Source organism: Mytilinidion resinicola (genome assembly GCF_010093595.1).
Source record: "Mytilinidion resinicola strain CBS 304.34 unplaced genomic scaffold BDZ99scaffold_24, whole genome shotgun sequence".
NCBI lineage: Eukaryota > Fungi > Ascomycota > Dothideomycetes > Mytilinidiales > Mytilinidiaceae > Mytilinidion > Mytilinidion resinicola.
In genome coordinates, this window is record NW_022985460.1 from 234,146 (window position 1) to 254,159 (window position 20,014).

At 51.5% G+C, this 20,014-nt stretch overlaps 10 protein-coding genes across 10 annotated transcripts; 3 read left to right on the top strand and 7 right to left on the bottom strand.

The window, feature by feature from the left end:
- Positions 1 to 15: 15 nt before the first annotated feature.
- Positions 16 to 984, bottom strand: BDZ99DRAFT_398876 (P-loop containing nucleoside triphosphate hydrolase protein; the record flags this gene model as incomplete). Its single annotated transcript, XM_033716100.1, has 2 exons — positions 16 to 583; positions 692 to 984. Coding segments are annotated over 2 exons (861 nt in total), but the record flags the coding sequence as incomplete, so codon positions are not given.
- A 1,152-nt stretch (positions 985 to 2,136) lies between these two features.
- BDZ99DRAFT_575634 (uncharacterized protein) lies at positions 2,137 to 3,033 on the bottom strand. Its single transcript, XM_033728495.1, has 2 exons — positions 2,397 to 3,033; positions 2,137 to 2,344 (listed from the first exon to the last, which is right to left on the bottom strand). The coding sequence occupies exons 1-2, from the start codon at positions 3,000 to 3,002 to the stop codon at positions 2,336 to 2,338; spliced, it is 615 nt and encodes a 204-aa protein (XP_033570931.1). The 5' UTR covers positions 3,003 to 3,033; the 3' UTR covers positions 2,137 to 2,335.
- Positions 3,034 to 3,140: 107 nt separating this feature from the next.
- BDZ99DRAFT_467697 (sterol O-acyltransferase 2) lies at positions 3,141 to 5,368 on the bottom strand. Its single transcript, XM_033721077.1, has 4 exons — positions 4,872 to 5,368; positions 4,779 to 4,819; positions 3,718 to 4,732; positions 3,141 to 3,666 (listed from the first exon to the last, which is right to left on the bottom strand). The coding sequence occupies exons 1-4, from the start codon at positions 5,131 to 5,133 to the stop codon at positions 3,437 to 3,439; spliced, it is 1,548 nt and encodes a 515-aa protein (XP_033570932.1). The 5' UTR covers positions 5,134 to 5,368; the 3' UTR covers positions 3,141 to 3,436.
- A 146-nt stretch (positions 5,369 to 5,514) lies between these two features.
- Positions 5,515 to 8,392, top strand: BDZ99DRAFT_575636 (WD40 repeat-like protein). The gene is made up of 4 exons (XM_033728496.1): positions 5,515 to 5,714; positions 5,919 to 6,034; positions 6,083 to 6,283; positions 6,334 to 8,392. The coding sequence occupies exons 1-4, from the start codon at positions 5,660 to 5,662 to the stop codon at positions 7,894 to 7,896; spliced, it is 1,935 nt and encodes a 644-aa protein (XP_033570933.1). The 5' UTR covers positions 5,515 to 5,659; the 3' UTR covers positions 7,897 to 8,392.
- A 150-nt stretch (positions 8,393 to 8,542) lies between these two features.
- Positions 8,543 to 9,415, top strand: BDZ99DRAFT_502804 (uncharacterized protein; the record flags this gene model as incomplete). Its single annotated transcript, XM_033723921.1, has 1 exon — positions 8,543 to 9,415. The coding sequence occupies one exon, from the start codon at positions 8,543 to 8,545 to the stop codon at positions 9,413 to 9,415; it is 873 nt and encodes a 290-aa protein (XP_033570934.1).
- Positions 9,416 to 10,408: 993 nt separating this feature from the next.
- Positions 10,409 to 11,767, bottom strand: BDZ99DRAFT_467699 (membrane-associated proteins in eicosanoid and glutathione metabolism). Its single transcript, XM_033721078.1, has 2 exons — positions 11,264 to 11,767; positions 10,409 to 11,204 (listed from the first exon to the last, which is right to left on the bottom strand). The coding sequence occupies exons 1-2, from the start codon at positions 11,293 to 11,295 to the stop codon at positions 10,760 to 10,762; spliced, it is 477 nt and encodes a 158-aa protein (XP_033570935.1). The 5' UTR covers positions 11,296 to 11,767; the 3' UTR covers positions 10,409 to 10,759.
- Positions 11,768 to 12,901: 1,134 nt separating this feature from the next.
- On the top strand, positions 12,902 to 14,177 carry BDZ99DRAFT_511757 (glycoside hydrolase; the record flags this gene model as incomplete). Its single annotated transcript, XM_033724575.1, has 7 exons — positions 12,902 to 13,001; positions 13,048 to 13,127; positions 13,183 to 13,269; positions 13,324 to 13,366; positions 13,442 to 13,536; positions 13,641 to 13,832; positions 13,866 to 14,177. The coding sequence occupies 7 exons, from the start codon at positions 12,902 to 12,904 to the stop codon at positions 14,175 to 14,177; spliced, it is 909 nt and encodes a 302-aa protein (XP_033570936.1).
- A 267-nt stretch (positions 14,178 to 14,444) lies between these two features.
- Positions 14,445 to 15,018, bottom strand: BDZ99DRAFT_575639 (uncharacterized protein; the record flags this gene model as incomplete). The annotated part of the gene is made up of 3 exons (XM_033728497.1): positions 14,928 to 15,018; positions 14,703 to 14,867; positions 14,445 to 14,635 (listed from the first exon to the last, which is right to left on the bottom strand). The coding sequence occupies exons 1-3, from the start codon at positions 14,986 to 14,988 to the stop codon at positions 14,445 to 14,447; spliced, it is 417 nt and encodes a 138-aa protein (XP_033570937.1). The 5' UTR covers positions 14,989 to 15,018.
- A 1,931-nt stretch (positions 15,019 to 16,949) lies between these two features.
- BDZ99DRAFT_526016 (uncharacterized protein) lies at positions 16,950 to 17,567 on the bottom strand (the record flags this gene model as incomplete). Its single annotated transcript, XM_033726085.1, has 3 exons — positions 16,950 to 16,984; positions 17,046 to 17,280; positions 17,469 to 17,567. 3 exons carry the CDS (start codon positions 17,565 to 17,567, stop codon positions 16,950 to 16,952), a joined length of 369 nt encoding a protein of 122 aa, XP_033570938.1.
- A 1,504-nt stretch (positions 17,568 to 19,071) lies between these two features.
- On the bottom strand, positions 19,072 to 19,863 carry BDZ99DRAFT_156835 (uncharacterized protein). The gene is made up of 4 exons (XM_033712838.1): positions 19,680 to 19,863; positions 19,552 to 19,624; positions 19,396 to 19,497; positions 19,072 to 19,346 (listed from the first exon to the last, which is right to left on the bottom strand). Exons 1-4 carry the CDS (start codon positions 19,745 to 19,747, stop codon positions 19,212 to 19,214), a joined length of 378 nt encoding a protein of 125 aa, XP_033570939.1. The 5' UTR covers positions 19,748 to 19,863; the 3' UTR covers positions 19,072 to 19,211.
- Positions 19,864 to 20,014: the final 151 nt, after the last annotated feature.

A 20,014-nucleotide genomic window follows, 5' to 3' on the forward strand; every position in this document is an offset into this window, starting at 1 on the left:
TTCCCCACTTTGCGCTCAAAACTTTGCGATCCCTTCCTTCGTCAGGTAGGCAAAATCGAGCGTCCGCAAATCTTCGAGAGCCTCATCTTCGGAGAGGCCCTCGTCACCGCCATTTCGACCGCAGTCACCGATGTCATATTCAAACCTATCCTCCCCGTTCAATCGCCGGGAGATGTAGGTATCGAATGCGGATATCGCCCCTTGAGGCTTCCCGCGATGCTCCATGCAGCAGTTCTGTAGTTCTGCCGGGGTGAACGTGTCGAGCGGCACCTTAGCTCCGAATTGTCTCGAAAACTCTATTATCCGCTCCATACTGTATTTATTGCGCGGATCCTTGGCAAATATGCGGCGAAAGGTGATCGCACCGGTCCGCTTCGTCGAGTAGCCCAGGTAAATCTTCTTGTCAACTCTACCGGCGCGGTAGAGAGCTGGGTCAAGACTTCTCGGTGCGTTAGTTGTCATAATAAGAAGACGACCTTCCCTCCAAGTGGGACCATCAATGCCATTTAAAAGACCACTGAGGCTTACGCCCGGGGAAGTCTGTTGGAGTTTAGAGTTCCTCGAGCCTAATACAGGCGGGGGCCTGGTCTCTGACTGACCCCACTCGTCCTCGCAGCAGTTGGATTGATCTGAAGTGGAATACGGCTCGTTATCTTGATCTGCTTCTGTATCCCCATTGAATGGCTCGTACGCATTATGGCGATCCATGATGATACCAGCGGCATCTATGTCCTCCAAGAGGACTACGCATCTATCTGGCAGCTGATTGAATCGGTCGATAAGCTTAGCATCATCAAGACCTGCTTCGTTGGCGTTGATCGCGTACAGGCCAAGATCAAAACGCCCTGCTAAGGCAAGAGATAGCGAAGTTTTTCCCGTACCAGGAGGTCCGTATAGAAGGTAACCCCGGCGGTATGGTGTTCCATTTTCGAAGTACCACGCTCGCGTTTCCTTGTCGAAATATGCTTCCGCGTCGGTCAGGATATCGAGGTAGTGAACCGGATCTAGTCAATCGTCTCCAATGGGCGACTCGGCTTTTCCATCGCCTTTGGCCTCCGCCTATTCTCGTCCCACGTGAACACCTTGGTGGTCTTCACCCCGGAGCTCGCCATGCTCTGACAAAAAGTCAGAAACTTGGTCAACGGCGTCGTGCTACGGCCCAAACATACGAGAGTCAAAGTCTCGTTGTCTCCGTATCCGTTGTGCTCGTTTCGCTTTTGCTTTCCATGCTCATACATGAAGAAGCGGCCGTTGTACCAGAACCACTCCAGTCCTAATTTGCGGGAAACAGCCAGTTTGGAGTCTACAGAATCGCGTTGCTCGTCATCCTGACCACCGTATTCAGCGTCCAGATGCTGGGTTGGCTTACCGGCACAATTGCTAATAAGCCATTTATCCACCGCTTTTGCAAATGGGTGACGCACATCTATCCAGACAGATGAAGTACCAAACCTTCGGAAGACACGAATGCCCCAGAAGCAAGCTCTCCAAGCTTTCCTGAATTGTAAACAGCGAGGACTGTTAGGACTATAGGGACTGTTATCCCCGTCCGTGCCTCGATGCGCTTCTGGAGGGGCGACAGGAAGCCGCCCTCACCAATGATTTTTTTGGCATTGAGCCCATCGTCGTAGGAGGTGTCGCTTATGAAACCAGCTATTTGGCCCATTTGTATGGCCTTGGCTGCATTTTGTGCGTTCATGAAACTTGCGAGGTCTTTGAGCGAATCCATGATTGCATAAGTAGGCCGGTCTTCTTGGTTTTGGTTTGCGATGATGGGGCTGCTTTCTGCTGGAGTGATTTCGAAGAAGATGATCAGAACGAATTCAGAAAGGAGCTCTTGCTTTTCTCGATTTGGGCTTGGGGTAAGTTACATAGAAGCTTTTGCATTGTGCAGTCGGCATTGATGCCGTATAATGCGATGTTTTGTGTATGAACAACTTGTCTTGTGTATACCGTATCACTAAACATTGACCGCACTGTGTAGATAGAAAGTTATACTTACTCCTGACTGTTAACGATTACTTTGCAGATATGAGGTGTGGCCCTAGACGTACGGCGAAGTTGCAAGAGCTTGCAGTCGGTGGAACGCGAACCCAACAGCCTCTCATCTATAAGCTTGACTGAACCCAAATATAAGCGCCGGATGAAATTGTTCGTAAAAATCGTAAACACCAAAGTCGTGTCTCATTGTCAAAGATGGCACTGGAAACAGCGTTGCGCAAGGCTATTATTCCCTTTCGTGCAATGTTTTCTTGGTTGAGAAAGACCTATTCCGAGAAAAAAGAATCGACAAAGACGGTCATTAAGCAGCGACCCGGAGGCCTCCAGAAAATACTCACGCACTCTGCTAGTCGATTAGTAAAACCCTAACGGCAAAGAACTTCAGGAACACTCACCACATCCACTGACTCCCCCACCGCCTCCTTCACCAATTCAACCCTCTCACAAAACGTCGGCATCTTCAGCTCCTTCCCCCTCGAGTCCGACATCCCAGTAACCCAAAAGAGCTGCGGATGTCCATGTACCCACTCACAAACCATCCATCCCTTCCACTCCCCCTTGCCGTTCTCTTCAGAGCTTCCAGCATCCCACTCCAGCGCCTCAAACTCCTCCCTTAACCCACCCGCCGCGAGATCGCTTTTCCTAACCCAGCGTGCCCCCGCTTCTGCTTCTTCATCTTCAGCAGCGGCCACAATTCGCACAGGCTCCCATCCCACAAAATCCCTCGGCTGACCTAATGCCAAACTCCATTGCCTATCGCCGCTTTTGGTGGAGATGAACTTAATACTTGTTCCAACCCCGGCTTCAGTGGAAGGAATAGTGGCGGCAGGAGCTGGCTCATCAAACGCGCGCAGATAGATAGGGCGACCGGGTGTGAGAACTATATCCTCGACACCGTCGCCGTGGAGGCGGAGGTAGAAATTGTCGTACTTGTGGGCGCCGGGGAGGGAGCGCGTTTTTAGGAAGTAGTATTTGCGGGGGCTAGGAGTGGAGGTTGTCATGTTCGATATAGCTTATGATTTTATGATAGAGAGTGAGTGATTGATGGAATAAATGTAAAGCCTTCGGAGCGAGCATAGATAACGTGGCTGTGATTACTAATGCGTAGCATGGATTAGAATCCTTGGAGGGATAGGATGCTAGCTAGATGCCGATCGGAGCGTATAGCTGCATAGCGTACAAATCTTGCAGTATGAAGGGAGCTTGTAGGTTGTTATGCAAAACGGAGAGGGAACTAAAGATATTATATCTTTCACTGAGAAAAAGGGGAATGTCAAAAGGACACATAATGTGGAGCCTGGGAGAAACACAAAAGTGAAAGTATATTAAGGCTAATCCTACAGATCTCGCCTGATCAACCAGTGATATCGACGCCGCCCAATATGTTTGTGATTCAGAAGCCTCCGGGCTCTGTACATATGCCTACATTACCCTGTTAGCGCCGATGAAAGAAGCTGAACTGGGTAGTCTGTTTCGAGACACTCCCGTATTTTGCTTGCCAAGCGAAGAAGTACAGCAAGGCAGCCAAAGGCTGGCCGACTAGGCAGAAGCTGATCCAAAAGATGACGTTGCCGGCGACTTTACCGCTGACACCTTTAATTTTCTGAATTCGGTCGGTCAGGAAGATGAGTGGGATTTGTAGCATCATGCCCGCGAAAGCAACACCTGCGTAGTCATTAGTCTCTTGGGAGGCTTGATAGCATTGATGGTACTCACCTATGATGTTGTGCGTAGGCACACCCACCAGTAGCTCATGCAAAGCTGCTGAAAGAATGAAGACGATGATCTGAGCTACTTGAGGTGGCACTCCTCGCCCGATGAGGGGCGAGTAGATGTGTCGCTTCATGAAATGAGATACTGGCTTGTTCCATGTAGTCCAGTACGTCCGGATACTGTATACGTTCCACCAGTCGGCGTAGAACTCGCGGTCCGCAAACCGCATTACTTCCGCTAAGGCATTTAGGAAGGATTGGAATAGCGCAAAGAATCCACACAGCCAGCAGAAAAGGGATATTGTTGAGAGCTTCATCACTCGCTCCAAGATCGAGACTAGATCGAGGGTAGATATCTTTTCGAGAGAGTTCTGAAGCAAAGGTGCTGCATACTGGGCCGATGCTATCCAGATGACGATGCTAAGACCAGCGGTCTCTGTTAGTCGCTTGAAGACGAAGGGCCAGCGGATGCTTGGTGTACGAGGATAGACTGGCTGATACACCAGTGTTGGAGCCCACCAGAAGTAGCAGAGATTCCTCCAATTGATGTTCAGAGGATATGGACATGTTTTGTAGATCTCAGGGAGAGGATCAGACTCTTTTGGTGACAGATAGGCACGCCGGAGGTCTCGATTGGTGAATGCATACGAGCAGACCTTCAGCCAGACAATGACAGCATGTAGCTCGCAAAGAGTGCCGATTCCAGGGTGGTGGATGTGGTAGTAGACAACCCAGGTTGCGATACACAGGTTTAAGGTCGCATTGACGCCGTGTGCTGTCGCAATCAACCTCCATGTGGCCAGGAAGCTCCGCCGTAGCTCTTGCTGGTGTTCTTGTGGATTTGGCTGCTCCTTGACCTTCTCCATCCGGGCCACGCCACGCTTAGCCTGCTGGGACGCAGCCAGTTCTATGATGTACGCGACCAGGAGGTGGCAGGGGACGAGGAGATAGAGGATGGAGCCGTAGATGACATCTTGTCGGCGGTAGTCGTGGCATCGTATACATATTAAAACACCGTACTGGACTCGTTAGATAGGCTTCGCAATGGACTTGGAATGATGGTACCTTTCTGAAGTTCTCAATCATCAATCGGAGGTTTGAGACGACTGCGATCTATATAAATGGGACGCTATCACCAGGTCTGCGGGGGATGCGCACCTAAAACAATGACCATCAAATTGCGGAAACCCACGAAGCTGGGAGACTCTCCGCTGTCGCTGCTGAGGCATGAAGACCTCTGGGCCGAATGGGTCGCAAAGACGTGTCTGTATTTGCTCTCCCACCTCTTCTGCTTGCCGCTGGATATGGAGGGACTGGTGCCATTGGCTGTGGACAGGCGTGTGCCATCGCTGTATCTCGATTCCAAGCCATTGGATACGTCGGCGCTGGTAGTAGTCGCGGTATCCGTGCGAGAGGCCATGGTAACGGCTGCAAGGGAGAGTAATGGAGCTGCAGGGCCAATTGGTGATGGCGGGGCAGAATATGGAGCTTCTTTATGAATAGGGTGGCGCGCGGAGCTGGATGGAGGGGAGGAATGGGGAGGAATGGAGAGTAGCGAAAATAGAAAGGCACACTCAGGTCAATCGACGGCTTCCGGACGGTGATATTGGCATGACAGCGCCTGGAGGCTGGGCATTCCGGGCAGTTGTTGGGCGATATCTGGGAGCTGCCCCCAAAGCGTCATGCAGCGGGGGGTGAGGTGCAGCGTGCAGCCCGGCCGTTGAAGAAAAGTGTGGCGCAAGTGGCTGGTGATGCATTCCATCTCGTCGCGCTCCGAACAGCTTCACCCGCATGCAGCTGAACGACCCCCGTCTCCATTGCCCTGCCGACTCCGGATGCTCTAGACGATTGAGCACTCTTGCGACACTGGTCCTGTCTGATCGAGGTTGAGGCAAAAGCCCCTCCGCCAGTGACTCGGGCGGCCGCGCGACAGCCCGTTCACCACAATGGACCGCGACTTTAATTCACAGCCCTTCGACGGCATGCGCACAAGGCCAAAGCGTACGTATCTTCCAACTTCTCAATGTCTTCAACCTCCATCTTTGTCACGTCTTTACTCTCTATCAACACTACCTCCTGCGACTGAGCCCGCGACATGGTCACCCAGCCGACGGGACTTGGAATACTGAGTAAACGCGAACGAAGCTGGAAAGGTCGTGGATGCACTGAAAACCGTCAAGTCACAGCTAACTTATCGTCGTCTAGGCCCTGTCACAGACTATGGATCCACCATGGTGCAATGGATGCGCAATCGACGCCCGCGGTACAAAGGCAGCTCAACCCTAGAGATGGAGAGGCCCAGTGCAAGCTACATTGTGGATGTATGCCGTCGCAGAAAGGCACCCGAGCACTGTACTGATGTGCACTAGATGCTCCCACCCCTTGGTAGACTTTCGAATGCCGCCGAATCAATACCCGCCAAAGCCCTCCATTCCTCCTTGAACAAAGTGAAGCACCCAATAAACGTCGTGCGATGGACTCCAGAAGGTCGGCGCCTTTTGACAGGCTCTACAAGTGGCGAGTTCACACTATGGAATGGAATGGGTTTCAACTTCGAGACCATCATGCAGGTCAGGAACAAAGGATGTGAAGGCGAAGACGCATTGCTGATATACGATAGGCGCATGACGCGGCAATAAGAGCTGCGGTGTACTCCCACAGTGACGACTGGCTAGTATCAGCGGATCAAGATGGTATCGTAAAATACTGGCAGCCCAACTTCAACAACGTCAAAGCGATACAAGCACATAGCGAGCCAATTCGTGGCCTAGCATTCGCTCCTACAGACTCGAAATTTGTTACATGTTCCGACGATGCTAGTCTGAAGATCTTCGACTTTGCAGGAGGTACGGAAGAGTCCACTTTGACTGGGCACGGTTGGGAGGCCAAGACTGTGGATTGGCATCCTACGAAAGGACTGCTCGTGTCGGGCTCAAAGGACCACCAAGTCAAGCTGTGGGATCCTCGGACTGGGCGGTGTCTGACCACACTTCATGGACATAAGAACACAATCTCGAAGACATCTTTTGAACCCAACCAGGGAGACCTCCTGGCTACGTGTGCTAGAGATCACACGGCGCGGATCTTTGATTTACGTATGATGCGTGACGTACTACTTCTACGGGGCCATGAAAAGGACATCATCACCTTGGTATGGCACCCAATCCACAAAAACCTGTTGTCGACCGGCGGTGTCGATGGCAGCCTCAACCACTACCTCTTGGACGAACAGAATCCTCCTCCCGGAGTCGCAACTACCTTGTCGCCATACGACAGTAATGATCCTTCAAATGCACCCGCGCAAACCATATATCCAGCGCATAGCATACAGTACGCACACGACTTCACCATTTGGGCCATGGATTGGCATCCGCTCGGTCATCTCTTAGCATCTGGTTCCAACGACCGCGTGACTCGGTTCTGGACACGACCTCGCCCCGGAGACAGCGCGTGTTTTAATGACCGTTATCATATCGGACAGAAGGAAGCGGAAGCACAGGGCACATACGATAGGAGGGACAGGCACAGACAGCTGCGCGAGGAGGAAGAGCAGGAAGCAGAGGATGAGGCTGAAGGTCTCGTAGACCAAAAGATGCCACCAAAACAGCCCGTCATGTCTGGCCTCCCAGGTCTATCTGCGGACGGCACAAGCGTAGGGGGTGCGCAAAATCTACCAGGAATCGGCGGCGCGCCACAGCTACCTCCATCTTTCCCTCCTCTCTCTGCTGGCCTTCCCAATATCCCAGGAATGGATCCCAGCAAGATGCCAGATCTTGCCAAATTCGCTGAAATGCTTGCTAATGCACCGCCGGGGCAATTCCAGGTGCCGCCCGGGTTCTTACCTCCTCCACCCCCTCCTGGGATGTTACCTCCTGGGATGCTTCCCCCTGGTTTCCAGCCGCCGCCTGGTTTCCAACCTCCGCCTGGCTTTCACCCTCCTCCTGGCTTTCAACCACCTCCTGGGTTCCAACCACCACCTGGCTTCGTACCACCGCCTCTACCCAACGCAGCGCAAGGGCTGCCCATGCTCCCGTTTCCCCCTCAGCAGGGCACTCCTGAGAATGGTAATGGTGAAAGCAACAGAGGCGGTGCTGCGAGTGTTCGGCGGAGAGGTCCTCTACCTAGCCAACAAGAAAGCTTAAAGCAGGAAATGAAGCGAGGGAAGTTTACGAGAAGTCGGTGAGGTAGTATTTCTGTATATTCTAGTCGCTGGCGTGGAGCTCTGGCGTTTGGCTACTAGCGCTTCAGTGCGCTTGGAAAAGGCTCTTTGTCAGTATGCCTTTCGCTTCTTTCATCCTCGCGAGCGTACGGGTATATCAATAAGGTAGCTTCACTACATTCTAGAATACTAGGACACCAGTCTGGACACTTTTTCTTGAAAACTCTTCTAGATTTCTTCTGATATGCGGAGCCACCCAGGCAACGGCAAGATAGGGTGACTGAGACCCTTTGACCTCGCTCCAATTCGCGCCGTCTAGGATAATACATCATTTCTGAGTCCTTCATAAAGCGGCGGAGTGCAGAGACTTTTGTCCATGTACTGTAGATAGATACTGACCCCGAATCCCGCGAACCTCTTTCCGGAGGTTCTGCGTTGTCACATTAAACTTGGCGGGAATTCTGATGATCCGTGAACTCGGAGGTGAAGGTGAATATCTGAATAGAAATCTTTAGAACCGTAAAATTTCGGTAAACTTCTTCCTCAGCTCCCGTTGCCTATGACTTTCGCCATTCTTCCACAACTCCGCTCTCTCCTGTCCTCTCTTATCACACCCACACTACACCACACCTTCTGCCTCAAACACAGCCACCCTCTCGCAACCGCCACGATGGCCAAGCTCAGGAAAGCCCTGAACCCCTTCTCCTCGTCGTCGAGCTCCGACAGCCCAGACAAAAACACCCCCAAGAAATCTCGAAGCCGCAGCTCGTCCCCCGCCAGCACGACCGCGACCACGACACCGACCGACACCCCAACGAAAGAGAAAGAGAAATACCGATTCTCCCTCTCAGACGCCCTCTCCGACGCCCTCCGCCCGCCTTCTCGCGGCAAGCCCGAATCCTCACCCTCCATGCTACAGCCACCAACCAGCGACGCGCGCCCGCGCTCACGAGGAAAGGACAAGGAGAAGACCGACGCGTCATCGAGACGAAAATCGCTGGACCTACCGCGCGCCTCCTCTAAATCCACCAGCAGCCCGACGACACCACCGAGCAAGTCCTCCGCAAGCAAGTCACCTGTCAGCAAGTTCCTCGAGAGCACGGATGCCGCGGCGGGGACGACGGATTGGGCCACGCTCAATCAAACGGCCATCGACAACGCGCTGCTCGCTCCACCGCCGCTCTTCTCCAATGCCGCTAGTCCACTACATAATCAGTATGCGCACGACCTCTCGCCTGTTGCGGCGTCGCCGGCTCCAACCCTCGCGCAGACGCTGACGACGTCGCCCTCCCAATCGAGTAGCGGCTCGCTCCGTGCTGCGCCCTGTACGTCGCTCGCCACCCGCTCTGAGTCTCCGACTGTGGTGCGGTTTCCGAGACCACATGCCCACGGGCAGCTAGTCAGGGGCGGCATTCTCGTTACGGCGTGGAAGCGGTGGCAGTGCTGTAAATGCGGGGCGCAGACAGTGTGGGAGCAGGGGGTTTGCAGTAATTTGGGGTGTGGTGGAGAGAAGTGTGGGTGGTGTGGGTTGTTTGATGATTAGGGAGGAGATGGGATTGGGGAGATGGGGGAAAGGAAAGGGAGTGATGTATGATTACTCCTGTCTGATACGGAGGGGATAGAGGGGATGGAGAGGCGAGATTGGCTATGAGGTGGTGCGATGTCTGGAAATCCAACAACCGGCGGTTGGGTTTTATGAGGGACTTGGCTATTGGATCCACGAACGAGGTCGTATCGGGTATCAGGGACTCGGGTCGATGCTGTTCATTGGAGGGACAAGCTCGTACGAACATCAATCAGTCTGCCGGTACTATTTCCGTGGAAGTAGTGCGGCTGTGGAATTACGGGCAGAGAGGTTGAACGAAGGGTGTGTCTCGAATCTAGGCTCATCCAGTTGAAGCACTCCGGGGCAGTGTTGTTTCAAGCTTTAGCTGCTATAGAAATGAAACTAATTAGCGGTTCTCAACTCCTGTGAAAATGGAAGGGGCTTTCTAATGTTTCTCCGAAGACTATAGCTGTGCGCTCGAGCTCATCTGGTCATTGACGGTGTCTTTATAATGCCTGGTTATAGAAATCCGTACACACGTCTACCGCTGCATGAGCTTCGTAGTATTTTCAGCATTGCAAAAAAAGAGAAGTACTGCATTTTGGACAAGTAGACAGGCCACCCCAGACATCTGATTCTGGCTATAGCGCGCTATCATCGTCCGGAAGGGGTTGAGCCTCTTGAAGACGAGTACATTTTTCTGCTACATCGTGGTCCTACGTTAGAAGCGCATTGCGAACATATAAGGCAAGACTTGCAAAAGAACCGCTCTTTCCACTATCTTGACTCCATTAACAGATACACTGCGCAACTATATTCGAATACAGTCCACGACCTTAATTCGCACTGACCCAGGCATTCGCATTGTTGATCATGGCTTCATGGTTCAGAATGTTCAGCGTTAACAGGGCGTACGCAAATTAAAAGTGTATCCGCTGCCCCGAGTTTCTATTAGTACGTTGGAGGCCCTTAGAAAATGGTAGGGAAGTGTACGGATATATATGGCGAGGCACTAAAGAGTGGTTTGAACCACTCTTAGGATTACTTTTAAGATTTTTGGGGCCATGCTTGAAGTACGGTCTGCTGGCCATCTAATCCTTATGTGCATTTCAATTACATGCCCTTCCACGCGGCAATGAAACTCGACCAACATTAAAGCCCTGGCGCCATATAAGGGCACAGATCTGGACATCTTTAGTACCAAGATTCGGCGCATGTATTCATTTGAGAGAAAATAATGGAGAGTCGAGTTGGAAGATAAATGCAACAATATATGAGTTCCTTACAGCACTATACCTACAGCTCTTTCCAACCACCCCATATACCACAACCCTCCCATACTCATGACAACACCATATCAATTCCCGTCTTGATACACAACCCCGCAAGCCCAATATGCCCCACATACCACCCGACTCCACGATACCGCCCCTTCCCGCCCTTGCGTGCCCCTTGCTCTTCCGCGTTCGTATACCCCACCGCATAAATCGTCCTGTTGACCGCCCAGATCACCCCCAACGCGGTCGTCGACAGCGGGTACCTGATCCCCGCGATCAAGATCATGGCGAGCGCGGACGGGTGGTTCTCGTTGTAGTTCTGGTGGGCGCGCTGGGCGCAGTTGAAGAGGTACATGGCGTGCTGCTTGGCCGGGGGCGCGGTGGAGACTTGCTCGTACGAGGCGTACTCGTAGGGGTAGGGGATCGAGGCGGCTTTGCGGTAGGTGCCGACGCGGAGGCCGTGCCAGACGCCGAGGAAGACGGTGGAGATGGCTGTGAGGACGACGTAGCTGCGGTTTGCATGTTAATTTTTGAGGGATTTAGAACTGGGTTGAGGAGGTTGACGTACCCGTACTCTCTAGGGACTTCGATGGTGGCCATTTTTGAGGTATTTGTGTGACAGAGACTGCTGGGCTTGTGATTTAAGGAAACGCAATTTTGTGATGGTTAGTTGGAGGATTGGCGGAGTGCTACAGCTTTTAAGAAAACTGAGATTCCAAAGAAGCTTCCAGACAACGTGCTCCTAGTCTCGGACGAACTGAGACGGGAGACGTCGTCTGTCGTCTGTGCTCGCGGTTCGATACACGCTACTTCGTACGCCATAGATCGGAAACGGCGGGATTGGGGAACTCCATCAGCCATCCCGAGGGTCATGGCTGTTGTTCTCGCCTGGTGGTTGTGGTTGCGGGCCTCATTGCGAAGCTAGCTAGAGAGATCGCATTTGTTACGCGTTCAGGGCTGCCTCCGGGATGATTTGGCCAAGTACGAGTTCTGTGGGGGAGATGCTGTGGTCAGCATTCAACAACAACAGCACTTCGTAATGCCATCGACGGACCCTCGCAGGTGATGCATCACGCGCGACAGAAAGCTCAACGATAGGCATAGCGCGTCTGGGGAGTCTAACGGCCTTATATACTCCCAGCGAAGCACGCGATCTTCTGGGCTATCTGCGCCATCGGCCGCACGAAGGATTGGTAAGTGTGAGCCAGGTAAGCATTCTAATCAGACCGCAACTCGATATGCTAGACTGGATATCTCCTCCTTCACTTACACAGCTTGTAAGAAGATCGAGTTTCGAGGACCATCACCAGTTGAGTCGCTTCTGCTACATCTGCGTCTCACCACAGCCAGGCTCAACCATGCCGGAATCAGGGGCCTCGTCCACGTGCCCACAGCACCATCAGAGTCGTCTCCAGATACTCGCGAATCCCCTTTCCGCGCTCTCTTCTGTATCTAATCTCCTGGTCATAATGTATCTCGTCTGGAGGAACAGGATCGCGAACGCATAGTACTGGCCGGCTAAACACGCCGGCTAGAATTCATATATACTCCCTCTTCAATTGGTCCATTCCCCGGGCTTGATGCTGAGCTTGTCACCCATCTTGCATTCTATGTCAGGGCCACGCCCCAAATCCCAGGATCAACCGTCAAAGACGTCGAAGTACCAGGCTCAACAGGCGATCGTTTTCCGCGTGCTACGCCTGATTCCGAGTCGCTTAGAACCGCCTCCGCGTTTGTACCCTGATCGCATGGGTGGGATAGGATAGCTAACCAAGAATGACACGGAGGTTGTACGCAACCTTGGAAGAGACCGTGACGTCTTTCAACTCCACCCTTGATCTTCAAACAAGCATTGCTATTCGTCAATTGCAAGGCGAGATGGATTTTCATATGTTTTGTCCACTATTACGGCTTTGCTGGCCGACTGGGTTTGTGGTTAGTCAATTACAAAGGAGAATGAGCTTCCTATATTTTTCCAGCTCCCCCATTTGTCAAGCTGTCAGCGGTTCAAGCTTCAGGTGAAACTGCTGCCATGTACTCAATTCTTGCCGCATTAGCAGGTTCGGTGACGGCTCTCAACAATGGCGTTGGCAAGCTTCTATTTCTAGGCTATGATAGTAGGAGTCCACCTAAAATCTGAAAGAACATGTCTTAACAGTTTCACAGCCTGGAACGCCTTCGCTTGCGACTACGATGCTGAAAAGCGATGAAGAAGCACGGTCTCGTAGATGCCGGGTATAAGCACATAATCCTAGACGACTGCTTCACGCTCAAGAACCGAAGCAAAAACGGGAAACTCGTAGAAGGCATTACCCCCAACTTCAACTTTCTCAACCCTCTGACACTACCAAGACCCCGACAACTTCGCTGATGGCATCAAATCATTTAACGAGCAACTGAACAAGCTCGGGATCAACGGAGCTGCGTATTCAGTCTTGTTACCAAATATGTGCTGGATATCCTGGAGCATATGGCCACGAAGGACAGGATCTAGCAACATGGGCTGAATGGGGTTTTGGTTATGTCAAGTACGACAACTGCTACATACCCTTCGACAACATGACGCAGCAGAACGTGAAATAGCGGTACCAACGCATGGCTGACGCGATTGCGGATCGTGCGGTCAAGACGCATAGCGCGCCGTTTTGGCTCGGTCTCTGCGAGTGGGTACGTATCGTTCTCGAACCCCAAGCTCCAGTCCCCAAAACCTTTCTGTAAGCGTCCATTAATCTCACCACCACTACAGGCTGGCAACAACCCTGGATCAGGAGCAAGAGAGTCGGCCAATCCTGGCGTATAAACGGCGACATCAAGCCCTGGTGGGCTGCTCTCGCGGCTATCGTCGACCTTACTAGCTTCTAATACTGGGCTTCGGGTTTCTACGGCCACAACGACCTCGACATGCTGGAAGTCGGGAACACGGGCCAAGGCAACCCTATTGGCAGCCTGACGTACAAAGAAGCGAAATCGCACTTCACGGCCTGGGCGCTACTCAAGTCCCCCTTGATCATCGGCACCGACCTCATAAACGCCAAACGGTCGAGATCCTAGGGAACAGGGACTTGATTAAGATCAACCAGGATCCCAATGTTGGCGAGATTATATCGCCATTTCGGTGGGGGATCGGGCCGGACTACGTCTCCAACTCAACCCACCCTGCGCAATACTAGAGTGGGCCAAGCAGCTACGGCACCGTCTTCATGATCATGAATACCGAGGACGTGCCGGCGACGATGTTCTTCAACCTAACCGAGAGCTGGGATATCCGGGCGGGGCGGGTGTATAGTGTGTATGACATGTGGAGCCATAAGCACACGGGGACGGTGCTGTGGAATCTGACGTTGGAGCTGCCGGCGCATGGGGTTGCGGCGTTGTTGCTAAACGATGCGGGGCCGGAGAGGGAGGAGGAGAGGGAGGAGTTGCCGTATTGTGCGGGGTATTGGCAGTGCTCGTGGCCTAATGAGACGTATTGTAGTAATTGAGATGTGGAGAGGGGAGGGAGTAGAATAGGGCCGTATGCCATAATCAATGGTTGTTTGTGGTGGGTTTTTGAGAAGATTGATCAAATGCACCCTTGGGAAGCACACGACAATTGTACGTCTTCATCAAGATTCTGCGCATTTCAGTTCATTCCCATGAACGTCACCGCTCAAATGCACCCTCAGCATCATCGCCTAGTCCCGTAAACGCAATCTTACCATGGCTCGTAACACGTGCAGACTGTCTCGGGACTCAACTCGTACCCCGACCTATAAAAGTGCGCTAGGAGAGCATTTTCGAGACACAAGAGGGGGATTTTCGTACTTCCGCCAACGAGCATTCAACCAATCTGCCAGCGCATCCGCGAAGCAGCTGAAGCGGCGCGTGTGCCATTCGTGCGATATCATGTCGACCATGGGTTTATCTGGGAGCATTTCCTCATCGGGAGACATGAGGGGAACTGAAGTCAATCAGTCAGTTAACTGAACCACACTTATGAAGCTTTCTTGAAGCGCGGATTTACTTACCAGTATGCAAAGGAAGTGGTTGTGCGCGAGAAGGAAAGGTGGCTTCGTATGCTATCAAGAAGTGGAGAAGGAGATGTTCGGTCTGGGGTGGAGAGGTGAGGACGAAACCGAAACGTTGGCCGTTCAGCTTCAGAGCGCCGAGGGGCGCGACGGCAGTGGGCCAGCCTGAATGGTGGTAAGTCTGAAACTTTATATTGGACAGCTTCAAAAGGCTTTAAAACTCACCGGCTGCAACTACGAGGGAAGAGGGCACTATCACCAGGAGTGCATATGACATCGCATTCATGCTCCTCGAATAGTCTCTCCAATCCGTCCCCGTGCTGGAGGTGTTCCCTCGCTGCTTGAACTGACTCTTTCAAGACCCCGTTATTGAATCCCGCTACTACTATCAGGTCGTCTTAATTAGGTAATATAGGTGGCTGGGGATATCCCAGCGAGAGGATAAAGCCGCAGGATAGAATCACAGACTATACACAGCTTAGGATATTCGAGGTTGAAATACATAATCTCTGCTAGAGAGTGGACCTTTGCGGACTTAAAATCTTTGATAAAGGAACCAAGGGTCTCTCTAAACTCGTGGCCTAGCTTGGATTCAGTGTAGATCTGCTAGAGGCTGTTCTCAAATGCCATAACTTATATACTATCGGTTCGAAGCAGTTCCAGCCCTCAAGGTTCAAGGCAGACGGAGCTTGAAGCTCAACCGGTGTGATCACGTCGACGTCCATCTTTATAAGCTACCTGACGACTTTCTCATATTTTTGCCTCCTTTTGCTGTCAGCTCTCGAGTTACCCATCAAGCACAATAGGGGGACTAGAATTATTTCAAAGGGAGAGGGGGATTTATCACGTGCCTGGCACGTGCAAATTCACCTGACTTTTCAAGGCTGGGATCACTTACCATAAATCGTTCCGACCGTTTTTATGCCAAGCCTTTCACACTAGCGGTTCCGTGAACCCTTTCTAAAGAATACCCCAGTCTTCCTTTATCCTAAAATAGTTACTTATAGCTCGGGTACCGTATTCGTGGCGCGAAGGAGGCATCAAGGCATCCATGAGATGATCGAGATCCTTTGCTGATTTCGCTATACCAACTAGCAGTATTTAAGCTTGGGAGCGTTTCATGATATCTCTAGTATTGTTCCTGATCGGGAGAAATGTTATAGCAGGTCTCGTGCCCCGACAACTAGGAAATGATTTTTCTCGGCCGGTATAAGGTTAGATATCTTCCCTATGGATATCTTCCCTACTCGGCCCGTATAGACGGAAATTAACACACCTCTAGGGCCCTCTTCGTCGTTTATATCTTCCTCCAAGGCCGCATTGTCTGAGTCCGCATTGTCTACCTATACTAAATCTGCACCTACCTCTTCCGCTTCGTCTACCAATACTGCCGAGTCTACCGCCGAGCCCACATCGCCTACCTCTGCTGCCGTTCCCACTACTTCTACCTAGGTCTAGAGCCCACCTTAAGCAGCACTGCAAGTTTAGAGAGATCTAGATACAAGTGTGATGAGCTTGGGCCCCGTTGCTCCCGAGGTCAATACGAGAAATTAAGGGAGACCGCCGTCTACGCCATAATGGGAGGAGACCCAGCCCCTGGCCATTCTCTAGCCTATGAGGATGGCTGGCACCTAGCTAAAGCAGATTATGCCGCCCAGAACGTTAAAGCGGGTAGGAATACCCGTCCTGACTACGTAAAAGGTGTCAAATGGGCTTAAAGAGATCTTTAGGGTCTGGGGTCTGTACATATTTCGCTTGTAGTAAATACCGTCCGTAAAGGATGCAGTTCCATCTGTATATGTTCAAAGTGGAGGTTACAGTTCAGTGATTGCAACTTGCGGTGCCGTCGATTTACCGACAAGTATTGTTAAAAACTGGAACACTGGACTTTCTCAGCGTGAAAACTCCGTCCACGGGGATCTCGCCAACGGTAGGCTTGAGGCGTAGAGCGCCGCTCGACTTGCTGGTGTTATCAATGATCCGATTGTGTCGGTCTCGATTGCAAGTGTACTAAAGCCAGCTGCTACACTGACTGCCGATCCGGTAGACGAGCTGGAAGATGATGCCAACCGAATGGCTTCAGCAATGGAAGTTCAACGACACAGAACTTACCCGCCTGGAGCCGATAATTCCCAATGTAATTTCTTCTTCGCAATGTGTCTAGCGACAAAAGGAGACTATGTCTGCCCTCCGACTGATGACCTAGAATATGTAAGAGCGAAGCCAAGAAAAATATGAGACTAGAATTTACCATCCAGGAGGCATGAGTGGGGTTTTTAGCCCTAGCAGCTCATCAGTGCTCTCCTCCAGTACCCACACGGTTTCACCGTAGTTTGGACATACCACAGAATTCGGTCATATTACTCTTGCCAAGGATGATCATCCCTTTCTTTTGGAGACGGTCTACTATTGTCGTGTTCTTCTTCAGGATCGCCCCTACAAAAGCGTAGGATCCAACAGTGGTGTCCATACCGAGACTCATATCCGTCATGATGTTGTCTTCCAGAATAATAGGAATGCCATGGAACGGACTCCTCGCCCTCCGATTTGCACGCTCGTCGTCAAGTTGCTTCGCGACCTTCAGAAGTTCGTGTTTAGGTGCAACTGATATGAATGCTCGAAGCTGTCAACCGCGACGATTGTGTTATTCAATATGTTCGAGATACGTCTCGATGATGTCCACGCTAGTAAGGACCTAGGCCATTAAAAGTTTCTCGAGCTCCCATCCTATGGTGAGAAGAGGATCATATTGTGCGATACTGATACCCGCTTCTCGCCGTAGAAGGCGAGTATCGAGTGCGACGGTAGCTCTGGTTCGATAGAAGGCGCGAGCACTTTCTTGATGGCGCGAATTGAGGCCTGCATGCTGCGTATGACACTTTCTAGAGGCGAGAGACGCGATAACGGGTCTGATATCGAGGGAGTAGTTCTACCAGGCTTTCGTGTACGCGCAGCGCAGGCGCCGTGGCATGGTCGACCAGATGGTGAGAAATACGAATCCTTTTCCCTCTCCCGGGTCGACGAACTCGAGGACGGCTGTAGGGGCATGGGACGACCTGGGCTCGGGGCCGCGGATCTCCAATGGGCATTACAGGGAAGGCTAAGGCACAGGACAGGTGGAACGTTGACTAAAAAGAGGCAAGATTTGGCGATGCTGAGAATCGGAAAAGAATAAGAGACACACTCACTACGCGTCGCGGCGTACGGGTGCATTCGAATATGCACATCTAGCAGCATGAGCATGCCGCGATCATCGCACCCATCAGCTTTTTACGTGCACAATGAAGAGCCAGCTTGGCTGCAGGGGGCGAACGATGGCAGAGTGGTGAGGTCGGATGTGGCTTCGGGCCGTAGAGAAATTGGGAATAGGTCCAATCTGTATCGAGTTAGCAGATTTCCTCAACACGCCTCCCTCTCCACTACCTATAAGCATCTCCCTCTCCTCCATCCACCCACCTAATTGGCATCACCTCGCAACCACCCTCCTTCGCTGGATGCAAGCTGTAAACAGGGCCGCTGGCCTGCTAGGACTTGATGTCGTCTCGGCTTGATCTTCATGCTTCATCTCATGGGGCGCAAACCTGAGGTAAAGCCCCGGGCGACGGCATGGACGGGCCAGCTGGCGGGCGCAGGCCTGCTGTGGCTGCTTAGCTGTGCTGATTTTCGTCTTTTCGTTTCACGAAATTGCCTTCTCCTCGTCCTTATGTCTGAAGCCTCGGAAGGACCGAAACTTCGAGAGCCACGTGTCAGAAACCAGATGATGCTGTTAACGAAACGACATTGAAAGATGGAATTTTACAACGAGTTAGGGGCTAGAAGATTGCTCCAGACCACGACCGCGCCTTTGCCTATGGCCAGGAGATGATTACAGCGACGAATGGTGCCAAACCACCAAAAAGATATTCATCCAACCAATCCAAGACATGTCTGCGAATCACGCAGTCTCAGCTCTTGCTAACAGTTACGGGCGTCTGTTCGAGAATCGAATTCTTTCTTCTGGTACATTCCAAGGCCTCACGATGGTCTAAACTCTGTTCTCAATCAGTATTTGTCGTCGTCTGGTGGGCCAGCATCGAGATTACCCCGGATCCGATTGTGCGTTCCTCCTGGAGGACCGAAAATGGCACGCATTGCTGGGATCGGCTCTTTATTATAGAACTTGCCCTATCATCAAGCATCTCCAACATTTCGCGGACCACGCTCGGGTTTCTCAAGCACCTTGCTCGCTAGCTCGTCGGTCTAGGGTTCGTTCAGCGCAATTACCTTTAGCATAATAGGCCAGCGTGTTTTGATTTAGCATATCGGAAAGCCCACTTTCCTCTACTACCTTAATTGGAAGCCTCGACGTATTAGTTCATGAAAGCTCTGGACGACTGCCTGATCTAATGGAGGACGACACCTCTTCAGCAAATCGCCTGACCCCCTTCAGTCCACGGCACGACAGATGAATCCTGATATATGGACCACGTGTGATGACCTCAAGGCGTGTCATAGACGTAAAATTAACCTCTATAGAAGCTTCCTACCAGTCCTATCAGGAAGTAAGTCCGTGTCGTACCCAATCATCATTCTTCCCTCCTGTTGTTCGTTGAAATTTGCTCCGTCATCTACAACAATACGCTGCCACTCTGGATCACTAAACAGCTAGGGAATATCAGCCAATTTGTCCGATTGTAAAACAGAGGTTACTTACGTCTATGAGATCCTCCATTGAAGAGCACCAGAAATTGAATTCGCCATCGAACTCTGACATCGGAAAACCGATGCTGGATGAGAGGACCTTGTCGACACGGAACTAGAGACATGTTAGATGGTCATGATCCTTGTCGAGGCTAACAGGCGTACGGACCGAAGAGAACGTGATATTCTTCTCCTTGATATAGGGGACCTTCAAGATAGAGTCTGAGTGTGTCCCTTCCATGCTAGATCGTTACATCAGTTTGGATCATTGGGACGAGAGAGATGTCTTGTTCTTACTATTTGTAGAACTCCGCATCGGTGAGCGTGTCGAGTTTTTTGAGCAGAAGGATAGCTCGGGCTGCCATTTTATCTAAAGGTTGTGGATTCTACTCAAGAAGATAGAAGTTGAAACTGAGAGGTACAAAGCGATCTTCGAAGGACGGGTTTGTTTGGCGGAAATATGGTGGTATGATGTTTGCTGGTATTGATTCTAGAGCTGAGATGCCTTCCTTATATAACTTTTCGTCGTCTATTTCAATCTATTAGGTCACCTCTATTTGTAATATGGCGAAGCATTTGACCGAAAGGGCAAAAGGTTCAGAAATTCGGCTCGATTTGGATAAGGTCAGTAA